Genomic DNA, 16,623 nt, shown 5'->3' on the forward strand with positions numbered 1-16,623 from the left:
GCTAGGCCTGGGGTGTCATGAGCCCCTTGCCCAGCCCATCCATGCTGGGACTGGGGCCGGCTTGATCTCCTGCACACACTCGCAGAGCTACTGTGAGTTCATGCATGCAAACCCTGTCTTGCCCCACACATACTGCTCTGCCGTAGACAACCACTCCCAACATAACAATTCTGTGGAGTCCAGGCCAGTGCACAAGGGTTCTTCTCCACCTTTCCATAGTTTTCTCAGCTACAGCAATGTGGTCAGTTCCAAGCATTTACTTATTAGTTGAGTTTAATCGAGTATGGAGGATTTTTTTGTGTAATGCACGTTTTCAAATATTCTCAGCTAATTTAAATGGCAATTCTGTGTATAGCAACTTTATAATTAATCTACAATTAATACTTCATTAACAAGAGTATCCTTCCCCAATTGTGAATTACAGAGCATCTGCTATAAGCAAGTATTTCTCCAGAGTTAAATGCGCACAGACTTTTAACAATTTATTTTAGAATCTTGCAAAAAATGTGATCCTTTGTTAATTTCCTTATTATTGCTTATTATATTTCCCTTGTTTAATACATATATATGTGTATTTCTATGTATTGATGTATATATACAAATAGATATATAAATATAAATATTTGCACCAGGAAGGTTGCCATTTTCTGGATGTGTCAGATCCTGAATGTATATTTTAACATGTACAGAAAAGAAGATTTATATTGATTAAAAATTTGCAAGTCAAATTAAAGCTAACATTCTGTCACCATCTGCAACAACAGTGATTTTCATTTGATTAGGCTGCTGGCCAGCCTATAAATCAAGGACAACAGCTGACGAACATGTCAGTTCATTAAGCCATTTGTTTAAAAAATCAGGAGGTTGGAGGCATGATTTAACACAGTTAGACCTGGATTGCTTATTAAGCGTCAGTGATCAAAATCTGGGGCAGTGTTAATTTCATTATAGGTTATTTCTCTCAGCTTTCAGGGCTACTTTCCTCAGTGACCAGAAGGTGTGCCACTTAAAAAAAAAACCAGAGTTATGTAAATACGTGTGCATGTGTACATGCCTGCATGCAATATACATGTTGGGTTTCTGAACCTGAGTGACATATTTGGGGCAGATTATTCCTTTATGAGGATTATCAACTTGATACAGCCTACAGGCATCTGAGAGGAGAGCCTAAGATGAAGAATTGCCTGCACCAACTGGCCTTGGACATATGTGTGGGGAGTTATCTGTTTTGTTAATTGAGGCCCAGACCACTGTGGACAGACTCTTGTCCTGGGCATGTGGTGCTGAACTGTATGAAAAGATAGCTAAACGTACACCTGTCTACAAGCCAGGCAGCAGGAGCCACCATGGTACCTGCCAGACTTCCTTGGCTGTGAAATCGGTTCCCTGGTTGGTGTAACATGGTGTGGAATAGCTATCGGGCCTGCCTTCACGTTCCTGCCTTCACTTTCCTCCATGATGAACTGTGTCTTGAAGCTGGAAGCCAAAAATAAACCTTCCCCGATAATTTGCTTTTGGTCAGAGTATTTTATCCCAACAACAGAAAGGATGGGAGGGGCTATGAGGGGGGCTATCCCCCATATTGCAGGATTCGGCAGCATCCCTTGCCTCCATCCACTAAATGCCAGCAGGACCCCATATCATCAACTGCAAGACTCAAAAATACACCCAGGGATTGGCAAATAACTCTCGAGGAGCAAAACTACCTTCATTTGAAATTCACTTATGCCATGCTTAAGGAATTTTTATTTTCTGCATTACAAAGAATAACTGCCAGAATTCAATGGTAATTAATAAGTTAATGAAATAAAGGCAGACCCAGCCAGTGTGGGTTTGAGCACTTCTTTATGATGTGATCTCAGGCAATGTGATCTAAGTCTCCCTGTGCCTCAGTTTTCCCATTTATTAAGTGGGGGGATGATAAAAAGCAATTACATGAGTGAATTGAAGACCAAGAGTCAATCAATCAATAATGTAGTGTTTAGAAATTTGTCCATCTGGTATATAGAGCAGACACTGCACAGACATGTAGGCATTAATAATATAGCCTTTGTTCGTTTAAATACTATGCCTTTTATTTCTTTAGTAGAAAAAATACTGAAAATGGCACAGTTGAGCTTTTTCACATATAAATTAAAGAAAAGAGATTATACCCCAGAAGCCTATAATTTCAACACATATCCACATGAAAAGTGAGCTAAGAATCTTGGTATTAGAAGGAATTTTAGCAGATATGGATATGGATTTTTACAAACTTTGGCTATGTAACAGGTAATTATAATGCGAGCAGGGCTCTGAATAGGCTGAAAAAAGCCTGGGAACGAACAAAGAGCCTCTATCTGGAACTTGGAAAACCACTGATTCAACATCATACCTTGTGACTGGTGCCACGTAGTTGCCGGGGAAAACACCTATCTTGCTGGTGTGCATCGATGTCCCTTTGAACCAGCCATCCTGGCAACGCTCGAATACCAAAAACATCTCTCCTTTTCTCAACTCCAGTTCGTCTTCTTTCCGGGGAGTGTATGGGTATATAGCAATATATCTAGAACAGGGGGGAAAAAAGATCTTAAGCTGACAGACAAACCCTAAGATCTCCAAACCTTTGCTTGGAGTTAAGTTCCTGAGCGTCTTATGCAGAAGTATACGGGATGTAAAATCTTAACCTGCAAGTAGCATTGGCAAATCTCCATGGAAAGAGGTTTCGCTGTCTGCACTTTAAATGCAGGCAGAGGCCTTCCTGATGAAGAGTGTTCCTCCTGGTGTGGGAATGATTATCTCGCCAAATGGTGTATGTGCGCTAGGAAAGAATTAATGCAGCTTCCAAGGGTGCCTACCTAGTGCTGTGGATTAGGACCCCAGTGGGGAAACTGAGCTCTTGAAATGGCACTTGTTAGCCTTGGGAACGAGCTCCAGATGAGGACAGACGGCATAAAATCCCCCTGGGCAACACAATATGTTGCATGCTGAACCCAGAGGCTTAGGTGCACCTGCGTTTCTGAGCTCGGCCATGAAGCTGATTGTACTGGAGGAAGCAAAGGAACGGAAAGTCTAGGTCGTAGAGAACACAAAACAGCTGCCCAGAGCGAGGTTGCCTGTCCGCACAGAGAGAGGCCAGGCAGGCAACTGACCTACAGAGCTGCCCACGCTCTGAACTCTACGGGTGCGGATTCAGAGAGGGCAGAAGCCTTCTTTCTGTCGGCCGCAAACTGCACGGGGCCACTGGACCTTTCTGGATGCTTATTGCTGAGGATTTACAGCCTTCTGTATATGCTCACTGCAGGGAGACCTGATGCGTGTGCAATACCTTCCTGCTCCTGCTGCAAGGAATGAAAATGGAGATAAAAAAGGTCACCCAGGAGCTGTGCAAGAGAAGAGCTGTTTTCTATGCAGACAACCTATAAAGAGGAGAAGAGAAATGTCCCTAAACGCTGAAAGGCCTTGTCTCAGCAGGACAGCCATCGACCAGGCTCAGGTTAGGCTCATTTTATTTTAAGTGTCTTCCTAATTATATGCACGACCAGGTAGAAGTTTCCAGAATACAAACCACTCACTTGGTCAGCTTTAAGCCTGTCGGCAAGCTCATCTCTGACACATGCTCCTTGCTTTCTGTTCTTTGGGCTTGGTTTGACAGGAGTGTTTGAACAGTGATGAAAGACAACCTCACTTACACACTGGGGCGAGTCTGAGGCCGTAAATGTGCGATCTGGTCAGTGGATCCCGCCACAGGCCTGGGTCCCACTCCAGCAGCAGCAGCAGCAGCAGCAACAGCAGCAGCAGAGGCGCCTGGCGACGTGGAGGCGAGGACAGTGGCAGCCAGGAGAGGGGGTGGGGGAAGAGGAGGATTCATAGTCTAATACAGGAGAAAAAACAGGGAGGAAGGCACAAATAATTTTATATATGTATGTGTGTATGTATGTATGTATTTATGTATCTCTTCTATGGAAGGTGTAAGGGGAAAATAACCAGAACAGAATCCACATACAACAGAAACCAGCAGGGTGCTCATTAAATACCTTTTTTTTTCTTTTTGGTTTTTCGAGACAGGGTTTCTCTGTGTAGTTTTGCGCCTTTCCTGGAACTCGCTTTGGAGACCAGGCTGGCCTCAAACTCACAGAGATCCGCCTGGCTCTGCTTTCTGAGTGCTGGGATTAAAGGCGTGCGCCACCACCGCCTGGTGGAAATACCCTTTTTAAAAAATATAATTTTAAAGCCACAACGTTCTCTTTAGCAAACAGGTAAGCCGTCAGCCTTCAGAGGAAGGGAAAAATGACTGTACCAAAGTTTAAGATTCATAACATGTCCAAAGTACGGATTTGGGGCTGGAGAGGTGGCTCAGTGATGAAGAACCCTGGCTGTTCTTCCAGAGGACCCAGGTTTGATTCCCAGTGCCCACAAGGCAGCTCACTACCATCTGGAACTCCAGAACCAAATGATCCAATACCTTTTTCCTGACTCCCACTGGCACCAGACACCCACGTGGTGCACAGACATACGTGTAGGCAAAACATTCACACACATAAAATAAATAATAATTTTTTAAAAAAGTACAGATTTGGACAAGAATTGAGACCCCTTTCAAGGGAGCTGCTATAAGGTTATGTTGTTGGCCAGAATTAATTTTGCGATGGGTTTTTGTAACCTGAAACTTACATACATCACACAATGACTTAGCTGTGCGGCATCTCAAGCCGCTCCATTTCTTTTGATGCCTGGTCTCCGGGACCCAAACAATGGCAAGCCACAGTCACAAGGCTATTGTTGCTACCTTTACTTTGCCTTTTCTTCCCTTTGCCAGTTTTTGAAATTCAGGACTATCAAGGCTGGTAATCTTTAATACACACACCAGTGAGAAGCTGCTGGGTCCTTTATGGGCAGCCTAATGGGGTTCTGCCCACAGGGCTCCGGGAAAGTCAATGGTGCCATTGTTACCTTCTGATCTAGAAACCCCAGATAACTCTTCAGGGACGGTACACTGAAACTCCTGGGAAAGCAGGCATACAAAGCCTGCCTGCACCCCTGCCTCGCCCTCCCCAAATCTTTGAACCGCTGGAGGTAAAACCCGAATCAAGGGAGAAGTAGAGAGAGGAAAGAACTCACCTGGGAAGCATAAACAGCTTCTACACATCAGCGTGTTAGTGAGAAAAATCCAGTGGTTTGAAAGCAGATTTCAAGTCAATCCATTTTAAAAAAATTTTAAATGAAAATAGAATCCCATTAACAGTTATTCTATGTATTAAAGTGCACAGTTCCAGACATCCATACATTACTAGACATGTAACTGTTTCACATGTTATATTTAAGTTTTTGCTAACGTGGCTTCTGGTGAAGACTTTCCCACACTGCCACAGACCACTGAGTGCGGAAGTAAATGAGGCGTGGACTGCTTACAGAGTGCCAGCCTGGACAAGACAGGGTGTTCAAAAGGTCATGAAGAAGTCACCTGGTGCTCTCCACACAAACAGGGCAGCATTTAGGTCCATTATTCCTCTGGAACTGCACGCTCCGAGGCTCAGAGCCCTGACCCTTTAAGTGGAGGAGAACCAGGCATTCTTTCTGTCTGGCCTACTTCCAACAACAGAGCAGAGAAAAATAAAGATAATCCAGGCAAAATAGTGAGACAACGTGATCTGTGCTGTTCAAAGATAAGGCCACGTCTGAGGCTTGATGGGTGAGGTGGGTCAGGTCTAACTGCACACAGAGGGATACACAGAGGAACCAGGAAGTCACCATTGACTTTGATCCGGTCTCAAGAGTGTGGCTACGGAAAGGCAGGAGGCGAGATAACATGTCTTCAACAAGGAAATATAACAAAAAAAAATTTTTTTTAATGAGCAACTGAGCCAAATTATGTCTTAGAAAGGGGCAAAAATAAAACAAAATCCCTTTATGGACCTGATTAAAAAAAACAGATCTCACACTTTAACGAAACATAATGAAGGGTCACAGCTTGTTATAAAACAGTAACCAAATGTCGTTGCTTATGAAGGAAGAGTCATGTACTGAGATACGGCAGACAAGGGGACATTCACAGGGACGGACAGACAGACCCGAAGCTGGTGTCTAAGAGAAACACAGCCATCTCTTTTCGTTTCTGACAGAGAAGAGATGCTCTTTTCATAACACTGGGCAGACTGTTTCTTACCCTCTCGACACTGAGGGAATATGTGTTCGACTGAGAATGCCTGATTAAAATCAGGAGTCCTAGACGCTGCTTGGTCCCGTGGGCTGGGAAAATGACAGGGCTCTCTGAATGCAGAGCTTGATACACCAGGAAGGTCTGTGGGTTGCTTTATAAACAGCCTCCACTGCAATAACGGCGCGGTGGAGGTTCAAAAGGCGATCGCCCTGCACTGTGCTGTAGGCAGTTTGCTATCTTACAAGACCTACCATCTCTATAGAAAAGAACCACTACCTACGTTCACCCAGACTTGACCTGGAGACCTACCTATTATACTGGAGTCTAGGCCAGCCAAGGCACCAGAGATGCGCTCCCCCTACCAGCAAAAAAACCCCTACAGGTCTTTGGGTTCCATACTGCTCATCAAACACGGGACTCGGGTGTGGCCTGCCCATGTGAGATGGCCATCTTTTGCCATGCTGAGGCTCTGTCCCCCTACCTTATAGACAGGTCTTGCAGAAGCGATGTCTTTTTTCTGTTTGTTTGTTTTTGTTTTTGTTTTTCAACCAGAAAGGGTGACAGATCTCCACCCTGGACAGCTTGTGGGGGCAGATCCAGTTTCCCAGGCAGGCAGTGTCTTCTAGTCAGGGGGAGCCTGCTGCAGGGCACTAGGACCTCGTAAGTAAAAGGTTTACGTATGTGGGGGCCAGCTGGTCCTTTCTAGCATGATTTCCTCTTCTTGCCCTTTCATGAGACCAGCACAGAGAACAGCTAGATCTGAATTTGGCTAAGGCTGGGAGAAACACACAGCTGGTGTCCAGCCCGGGGGTCAAGGGCTGAAGGCCAGCTTACCACTAGAGTGCATTGCTTTGGAATTTTAGGCACAAGTTCAGGGGACCAGTCACAGGCTCCTTTCCTTTTCAATGCCTCTTATGTGTGCCTGTTCCTCGCACGTCTCACAGAAACCGAGTCCGGTGGGGAAACACCAATTTAATATCCCTTAACCCATCACTGTCGCTACCTAAGCATCTACCCTCCATCCAAAGTAATTTTGACCCTACTCATCAGCATCTCTAACTGGTCTTCCTGGGATGCAGGATCTCAAACACGAACTCGTTAAAGAGAACAATGCTACCGATTTTAACTGTACTGCTATATGTAACTAACTTATTGCTTGACATTTAGTCTCTAAGAAAGAGAGATTTCCATGGTAGTTAACTGTGTAAATTATGGGATGTCTCTATCCTTATAGTAATTAGGGATGGTGTGTACGCTGTTCTCTCCAAAGGCCAATGGATGGAAGGCAGTGTTACGATTTAAGAGGCTCTGGAGGCAAAGCCAGACTTATTCTTCCACCACTGGCTCTGAGCTTTACAGCCAGAAGGCAGGAGACCCCCAGGGAATGCTCTGTGCTTGTGAAAGAAACATTCTATGCTTCCCACTGCCTCTTAGGACAATACCATTCGGATCTAGAAGTTTTTATCCCTGAGATGCTAGGATGCTTTTCTGTGGTTGCTATGGAAGTTCTGAGCTAGGTGAGGTGGTTCCAGCCTGTAATCCCAGCATTTGGGAGGCTGAGGAAGAAGGACCATGAGTTCAAGGCCAGCCTGAGCTACACAGAGACTCAGGCTAATCTGGGCTACACAGCTAGTCCCTATCTTGAAAACCAAAACAATATATATCAAAAGAAAAAGAAACTTTTTGATCATACCCTGCACCTCATCCTGATTTTCAGTTCTTCTGCCAAAGACTTCCCTTCTACCCCACAAAGCAACAAGGCTTGTGGTCTCTGCCTGTGTCCTACTCCTGATACAGTTCATTGTTCCTGTTGACAGAAATGGTGGTGTCCCTGACTACTAACTACATACTGTCTATTCTCAGACCTGACACCATTTAACAATCTTTTGGTTTTTTATGGGCTTTTTTTGTTTGTTTGTTTGTTTTTTTCCACAGGAGGTCTCATGTAGCTCAGGGTGGACTCAATGTCACTGAGAGTGACCTTGAACCTCTGATCTTGCCTTGTTTCTGTAGTGCTGGGACTGCAGGTGTGCACCACTATGGTGATAGATGTGCACCACTGTGGTGATATACTGTGTACCCTAATAAACTTGCCTGAGGATCAGAAGACAGAGCCAGCTACTAGATTACACAGAGGCCAGGCAGTGGTGGCACACACCTCTAACCCCAGCACTTGAGATCTCATGCCTTTGCTTGGGAGGCACACAAGCCTTTAATCCCAGGAAGTAATATGGCAGGGCAGAGAAAGGTATATAAGGCATGAGGAAACAGGAACTCACTCTCTTTAGACTGAGTATTTCATAGAGGTAAGAGCTAGTGGCTGGCTGTTCTGCTTCTCTGATCTTTCAGCTTTCACCCTGATATCTCGCTCTGGTTTTTTGTTTTTGTTTTTTTTTTTAATTAAAAGACTATCTAAGATTCGAACAATATACCACTAGTTTATCTGTTACCAGGGATCAAACCTGAGGCTTCATGCATAGTAGGCTGGCAGTCTACCAACTGAGTGACACCCACAACCCTAATGTTTCTACACGCATGTGCGTATGCACACACACACACACACACACACACACACACACACTAAATCTCAGACTCCAAGTGGTTGGAAGGTAAAGGCAGGAGGATCAGAAGTTCAAGGTTATCCTTAGCTACACAGTGAGTTTTAAGGCTAGCCTGGGCTACAAGAGCTACTGTCTCAAAAGGGAGAGAAACAAATTTAAACAAGGTTTCTACACCTTTAGAATTAAACCTATCTGTAAGCTACTGCAGGCAGTATCTGGCTTTCATGACCCGGCTGCCTTGTGATGCTTCGCAGCTAAAGGTATCACAGAGTACCGGCGATTACTCCTTGTGGGCATTCTTCTGCCCCTGGACTGGAGATGCAGGATGAAGAGCTTCACCTTCCTCATCCCACAAACCAAGTCAGAAACAACAACAACCAGCTCCTATTAATAGGCTCATGCCTGAATCAGACAGCTGTGATACTTCTCCTGCTCATGATGGAGGAGACTTAACATTCTCACTGTTGCATGTGAAATGCTGGAGACATATGCTCATAAATAACTTCATTCTGCATTAAAGATTTAAAGGTCTCAATTTATGAAAAAAGCACTGGAAATAATTTTCATTTCCTATCCCAGGGGTGGCATTTACTTCCTATAAATCCATACCATGAAAAGCCTGGGTTTTTTTGTTTTTTGCTTTTTTTTTTTTTTCCCATGGAGCTGCATACTATTGCTATGATAGCAAAGTCTCCTGAAATATTGCAGACTTTAAACAGAATCCTTGCCACAATTAACTGGAGGAACAAAGGGAGCAAGGGTATGTGCTATTGAGTTTCTCACCCAAACCCAACATTAAATCCACAGCGCTTCTACCAACCTACCGGAGACTTGGAGATCTACCCATCTCTTGGGATGATAGGCAAGCCTGTTTGTAATTAGTTTTTCATTAAATGGAGCTGGCACAGTAGACAGTGTTTAATAAATCTCTCTCTTGCTTAATATGCAGTCTTTCTTATAAAAATCCTAGGATAAAAATGACTGAACATGAATTAATTTTTATATGCTCTCCTGTGGCCTATTCCATTGATTTGCCCCAGAGTCAACCCCCAGCAAAGAACTGGCCATTTACTATATTATAAAATTGTCAGTTCACCAGGGCTAAAACTTGGCCAGCCTTGTATCTTTTACACTAATTAATTTTTCTAAGATCAGAAAAGTCAGTCATCCCTATCCCCCTTAAGACATGGAGTCAGAACAGAAATACACTGTGGTTGTATGTGTTTTGTTGGTGAGAAAGAAAAAAGAAAAAAGAAGTGACTACCCTGGAGATTGGAGGGCAGGACAGGTTATGAAATTTGGCTTTAGTGAAACATCCGTGGCAAACTGAATCTTATGGAAACCACATTTACTGAGTGTTCACTGAGCGCCATCTTCTCCCCAGATGAATCAAGGCCATGTCTCCTTCACGGAGCTGCTGTCTTAGCAAGGAAGCTGTAATCACTCAGGGAGCATTTTAAAAAAGAAAAAACAAAAACAAAAACAAAAACAATCCAACAACTTTAACCTGTGAGTAGAACACGCCAGTGTCCATTTAAATAGAACACGATTTACTCTGTGAACGTCTTTATAACTCTAAATGAAGTTAGGTAGCAGCTGCAGTTATTTATGCCCCCACCTTGTTTTAAAACTTGGCTTTTCATTAATTATGAAATGTATGAAGCCAAAATTAATATTAAGGAAAATGAAGCGAATGGAAAATGAAGACAGTAAGACAAGATGGAGTCTAAATATTGACTAATATGTTACGAGGTCCTGGCTGCAAATTCAGCTTTAAGGATACCAGCAGAGGAAAAAAAAAAAATCTCTTTACCACACACATAAAATCCACAACCTAAAAACAACCCAGCTGCTTGGAGGCCTCACTGTGACTGGAACAGAGAACAGGGAAAACTCCATCCAACTCCACCAGGCTCTCCAATGGCGTCCTTAGGGGAACCAACGCCTCCCGTCCCAGCCCGCCTGGACGAGTCCACGGCAGAGCAACAGTGACCACCCTCTCTCCATTCTCCCACTCCATCACTGAGGGAAGTCAGGGCTCTGAGGAGCTCAAAGAGGGACCCGGAGGCAGGAACTGAAGCCGAGACTGTGGAGGAAGGCTGCTTACTGGCTGGCTTCTGCGGCTTGCTCAGGTACCTTTCTTACATAGCCCAGACCTACCGCCTAGGGCTGGTACTTCCCACAGCAGGCTGGGCTCTCCTGTGTCTCTCAATAATCAGGAAGATGCCCTACGGACATACCCACAGGCCAGTCTTGTTGGGGGCAATTCCGTAATTGAAGTTCCCTCTTCCTAGGTTGGGGCCAAATTGACCAAAACCAAACAGCACAGACGCTGAGGCTGAAAGATGCTGAGTAACTTTCCCAGGGTCACATGACAGATGAAAGGCTTAACCCCAAGTCTGTCCTTTCCCAAGTCTGTCCTATCCCAAGCCTAACCCTCCAACCAGCCACGCTGTGTCTCGGAGAGGATCATCAAATACTGCAGGTGCAGGACCAGGGAGAGTGATGCCAGGATCCAGATACCAGGCCGTAGGACTGAATGATGATGATATCTAGCCTCATTCTACTCAGTGCTGGAACCAAGAGCTGAACATGTAACCAAGACATTAGCCGGAGTGAGAGAAGTCTCATATTCTCCAGCTCCTTGCTGCTCAGTGCATTGTGATTTTGGGAAGCAAGGGGTCTGTTTTTCTCCACTACCCAAAGGTATATATTTGCTTGTTTTTCTCCACTGAGTTCTTCTTTATCCATCTCCCTTGCCTATTATGATTCTCCAGGTCAACACACCCCATTCAGGTGTCTGTATGAAATTGATGGTTAGAGTTTCTCTGTGGGATGGCAAGTTTTTTAGAAGAAAAGTCGACATACTCCACAGGACCCTCCCTGGGCAGCAGGGACCTTGAAAGAACCGCTATGAGCTACAGAGGAGCAGACACTAGAGATGAACCCTGAAAGCAGACATTTGGCATCAACTTATTGTGTGAATGAAATCAAGCCACTTAGCCTGGGAAGATCCAGTGTCTTCGGCATTTCTATAAATGAATCTCTAAAAAGAATAAGCAGGAGCTAGAAACCCCAAAGAAATAAAAGCGAAGCCTTTGGGAAATCAAACTGAACCTCAACAAAATTAAATGTATTTTTCAGAGTTCTCATAGCTCCAGGCCACAGATTGCCACCATTAAAAACTTTGCAGGCAGCTGGCAAGGAACCGTCTAACTTTTTTTTTGTGTGTGAGACTACAGAGACAACAGGCGGAAGGCCGCCACTGATCCCACCTCGCCAGCCAGCATCCGTGTGTGCGCACTGCAGGTGTCGGTCGGTCGGAATGGGCCGGCTCATCAAGACTTAAACACCTCAAAGAGAAGGAAAGACACAGAAATGATACTTACCCCAAGGGCAGCTTGGTAGGAGACTTCTGACGGGAACGTGAACGAAGGGCCAGTTGTCACAGGGCTGCTTGGGGGTGGGGTCACAATTAACCCAGTGGTGCTTATGTGAACCTGACAATGAAAAACAACTTATTAAAAAGACAGCTGTATTTATTTATTTGTTTGTTTGTTTTTATTTATTTATTTTGGTTTTTCAAGACAGGGTTTCTCTGCGTAGCTTTGCGCCTTTCCTAGAACTCACTCTGTAGCCCAGGCTGGCCTTGAACTCACAGAGATCCACCTGCCTCTGCCTCCCGAGTGCTGGGATTAAAGGCGTGAGCCACCAACCGCCAGGCCAGCTGTATTTTTTAAAAAATGTCTCTCTCTGTTTCTGTTTCCCCCTGCCTCTGCCTACCCCGTGTGTGTGTGTGTGTGTGTGTGTGTGTGTGTGTGTGTGTACATGGGTCACAGTGCCATGTGGAGGTCAGAGGACAATCTCTGATGTTGGCTCACCATCTACTTTATTCGAGATAGGGGCTCTTGTTCATTCACAGTTAGTTACCTAGGCCAACAAACAAGTTCGCCTGTGAGCTTCTGGAGAGTCTCCGGTCTCTGTCTCCCACCTTGCTGTGGGAGCGCGCTGACTACGGAAGGACTGTGCCTGGCTTTATCTGGGTTCTGTGGATCTGCACTCAGGTCATCGCGCTTATACGACAAGCGCTTCACCGAGCCCATCTCCCCAACCCAAGTTCACGATATTAAATGCAACAGATTCTACTAGCAGAAGTTACTCATTAAAAAAGAAATCTGTATATCAAGTTACTTGGGGAAGGCAAAATCCTTTTCACTGTATTCAATCCCATTTTTTTTTTAAATGAGCTAATAAGTACCGGAAGTGCCAGTCACTGCAATGTGCCATTGCATACAACACGCTACCTTATTTTATATGCCACCATGCGTGAATCCAACTGTTTGGACAGTCAGCCTGAGGTTAAACTAGCTTCACAGTCCCGTGAAGACCCCACTAAGGTAAGCTGTGGCTCAACACTCACCCCTCTCCCGATCTGTCAAATCTATGTAAAGTTCTTAAGGTATTTTGCTATTGTCCAGATCTTGCCTTCAGACTTCTGAACCTTTCAGAGAGGATCGGCAATGAAAATGCAGCGGCTGAGATGTGCCTATAGCCGAGAATCCATCATAGAACCTTAGAGGAACAATGTCAAGCCGAATTGTTTTCAAAGGTGTCATCCACGATACTACCCGAGATTAATTTACTAGAAAGAAACTGAGTGATTCAGGTCATTTCAGGGCCTCCCATGACTTGGTCCCTGGCACTCGGGTTGCAGAGCAGAGACCGCTGCAGCATGTTGGGGGTACTGCTTGATGCTGTGGACACGGCGAGAGTAGATATCCCGGTGGATGGGAGGATCTCTTGTTCTCCAGCATGTAGAGCGATGCAGTTGGCCAGCATCTGTTTCCCCACCGAACCACAAACACTAGTCAGTGCCTCGTACAAGAGCTAGGGAAACGGGAAGAGTTCGGGACGGAAAACAGGGGCCATCGGATGGGCCTTCTTGCTTCTCCCGAGGACAAGGGCCATATAAAAATGCCTCAGAAACACTTGACATCATGAATCACGCCTCTGGACGGCACAAGCGGAAGAAGTGTCATGGCTATGGTCAGGGGCAGACCACATGTCTTCATGTGCTGGACGGATGTCAGTCTCAGATACCCGAGAACATGTGTGTTAGGGGTCCACCTGCACGGCACAGCTCAGAGGTCATCTTCTAGTTCAGTCCTGACTCAACACCCTCTAACCCTCTGCCACTTGGCCATCCTACTGATGGAGACTGTGGATATGACAGTGAGATCTTTATGTTACCACCTATGGCACGAAGACATGGACTTCTCATACGGTGCAGAGGTGTGGCCCAAGTCACCCCATTTTCTAAGTACCATTATACCAGCACTCAGCTGTCCCTGCATCTGTATCTATGAGATCTCATTCAGCTGAGAGAAACAAATGGATACAGACTTGTTTAGGTCTGTTTCTTTTTATTTTCTAGTAATTGTAACCCAATCAAACCCTAATTAATACATTGAGAGAGAAAAAATTGAGTAAAAGAAAATTTAAGCTAAAGGTGAGCGTGAATAAGGAAAAGGAAGACTTCGTGCCAGGGGCAAAGACAGATTCAGGGACAGACAGCATCTCCTGGGGCAGGCTGGTTTGAACAGCCTCCCAATGGCCATTTCCCTGCATGCGCTCATCTCCGTGATAAGGACAGTGTGCGTGCCTGGGGAGCAGGCGGTGCCCACTCACACACTGGAAGCTTCCTTGTGGACTGAGGATCCCTCTGAAGCTCGCGGTGCCCTAGATAAGTGGTGTTTTCTGTAAACCTCAGCGGGAGAGCCAGGCGGGCACTTCACACACCTCCCATCCCCTAGAAATAACTTCTCCCCGAGGCAACACGCCACCACTGAAAACAACCCACTGGTTACAGAAATGGGGGGTGGGGGGGGTGGATGGGGGAAGGGAGACTGTTTTAAGAAAACAGAAAGAGCCTTGTTTCCCAAACTACTCTGACTCAAACAAAAATAGCCCGCTTTCACGGTCCTCATCTCCAGCTGTGGTGTGGCAGCGTCAGACATGCCGACACCCGACTGCTGTGTTCTCCATCGGACGCCACCCTTCGCTGGTCACCTTTCTTCACTTTCTCCACTACCAAAAAAAACCCCCACAGTCCACTATTTTAAAGCTCTTCCCATTCGGGGCTGTCAACATGCCTCACCAGAGCTCGAATCTACGTCAGGAAAATCTCACTGTGCAAATGTGGCCAGTGTCACACACCCAAAACAAACTCATTCAAAACGATTGATTTTCTGCTAGTGGATCGTTACCAGCCCTTGCTCAAAAATCCTTTCTGAGTCTCCCCAGTTCACTTAGGACGTGTACTCTGATCTACACCCCAACTTCATGTCTGATCTAAGACCCATGTCTTTTCTTTCATTCTTTTTTTTTTTTTTTATTTATTTTATTCATATGAATGCCCTGCCTTCACACATGTCCGTGCACCACATGCATGCCTGGTGCCCAAGGGAGTGATGGGCCTCCATGGGGGTGCTGGGAATCAGACCTAGGTCCTTCACAAGAACAACAAGTGCTCTTAACCATTGAGCCAACTCTCCAGCCCTGGCATCTGTTTTCATGAGACCATTGGTTATATGAAAGGTAACAGCATTTCTCTCTTCATCTAGTTTTCAAGTGACTCATCGCTTGAACAAGCATTTGAGTGCCCGCTGATACATGCCATATGCAATGTTATCAGTGAGCAAAATGAAGACCCCCCTACCGTTCTACCACTCATGTTCACATATCTGTGTATGTTCTATTTTCCTTCATGAAAACCAAAAGTTCTATAACCTTATCACATGCAAAACAACAAACAAATAAATAATAAATAAATTAGAAGCCAAAAAAAAAAAAAAGCCCATAATCCCATTAGGAGTAAATACATTTAATTCCCGACTTGCTGTGTCAATCCAGAGATGTCAAATCAAACAGATAAGAAAAACCAACTTCTCATAAAATAAACCAGGAATGCTCAATTTGTACTCTGCAGTGCCACATAGAAACTTATTAAGCCGGGCCGTGGTGGTACACGCCTTTAATCCCAGCACTCGGGAGGCAGAGGCAGGCGGATCTCTGTGAGTTCGAGGCCAGCCTGGTCTACAGAGCGAGATCCAGGAAAGGCACAAAGCTACACAGAGAAACCCTGTCTTGAAAAACAAACAAACAAACAAAACCACCAAAAAACAAAAAAACTTATTAAACTAAATGACGACTTCAGGATTAGGATTATGTTTTTTGTTTGTTTTTTTACTTTGCTTTTTTTCTTTAGTGGGAATTTCATTTTTATATTTTAAGGAAAAGCAACCCAAAGCTACAATGTGGGGAAAAATCTGCATGGAATAAATAAAATGATACATAAGCCCACACAGAAGTTCTGCCTGCTGTGTCTGGCCTCTTTGGAAATTGCTCTCTGACCTGCAGGTTGGGAGAAATTCAGCTGTTCTCTAAGTCGATAATGGCATAGTTATCATTTCCCATAGGGAAAGGACCGTACTTAAAGCCACGGTAGACCAGAAGGAGGCCTCCATACGGAACGCCTGCATCCCATGTATCTCATTACACACTGTGCCCAAGAGTCTAATAATAAAACATTCAACAATCAATTGCCAAACGAGTGAGTGAATGCTTGCAATCGACATTTCAGTTTTTAACACGCACATAACACGTAGCCATGTTTTAAGACAGTCCTGAGTCTTGATGAATTAGGGAGATTTTCAAAACTGCAATGGTCAGTTTCTAAGTCGAATGTTTCTCTCGTTTGTCTTCTTGCTCTACTGTTTGGATGGGAGGCCTAAGTACCAAGGTGTGAGAAGCTGGAGATGGGAGCACCAAACTACTGTGATCGTGACCAGAGACCTCCCAGGATAGTATTGGGTGGTGTTGCAAAACTGAATGAATGCCTGTGAAATGGATAGCACTATTTTT

At 44.9% G+C, this 16,623-nt stretch overlaps 1 protein-coding gene across 2 annotated transcripts in view; it reads right to left on the minus strand.

The window, feature by feature from the left end:
* The window catches only part of Sh3rf1 (SH3 domain containing ring finger 1), a 163,910-nt gene that overhangs the window by 24,103 nt on the left and 123,184 nt on the right, over positions 1-16,623 (minus strand). For both annotated transcript variants that reach the window (XM_076553288.1, XM_076553289.1), the window contains exons 6-8: positions 12,090-12,200; positions 3,672-3,853; positions 2,375-2,545 (exon numbers count right to left, since the gene is read on the minus strand). In XM_076553288.1, the coding sequence (XP_076409403.1) occupies positions 2,375-2,545; positions 3,672-3,853; positions 12,090-12,200 (464 nt within the window). The remainder of the gene's footprint in view (positions 1-2,374; positions 2,546-3,671; positions 3,854-12,089; positions 12,201-16,623) is intronic.

Source organism: Peromyscus maniculatus, chromosome 17 (assembly GCF_049852395.1).
Source record: "Peromyscus maniculatus bairdii isolate BWxNUB_F1_BW_parent chromosome 17, HU_Pman_BW_mat_3.1, whole genome shotgun sequence".
Lineage (NCBI taxonomy): Eukaryota > Metazoa > Chordata > Mammalia > Rodentia > Cricetidae > Peromyscus > Peromyscus maniculatus.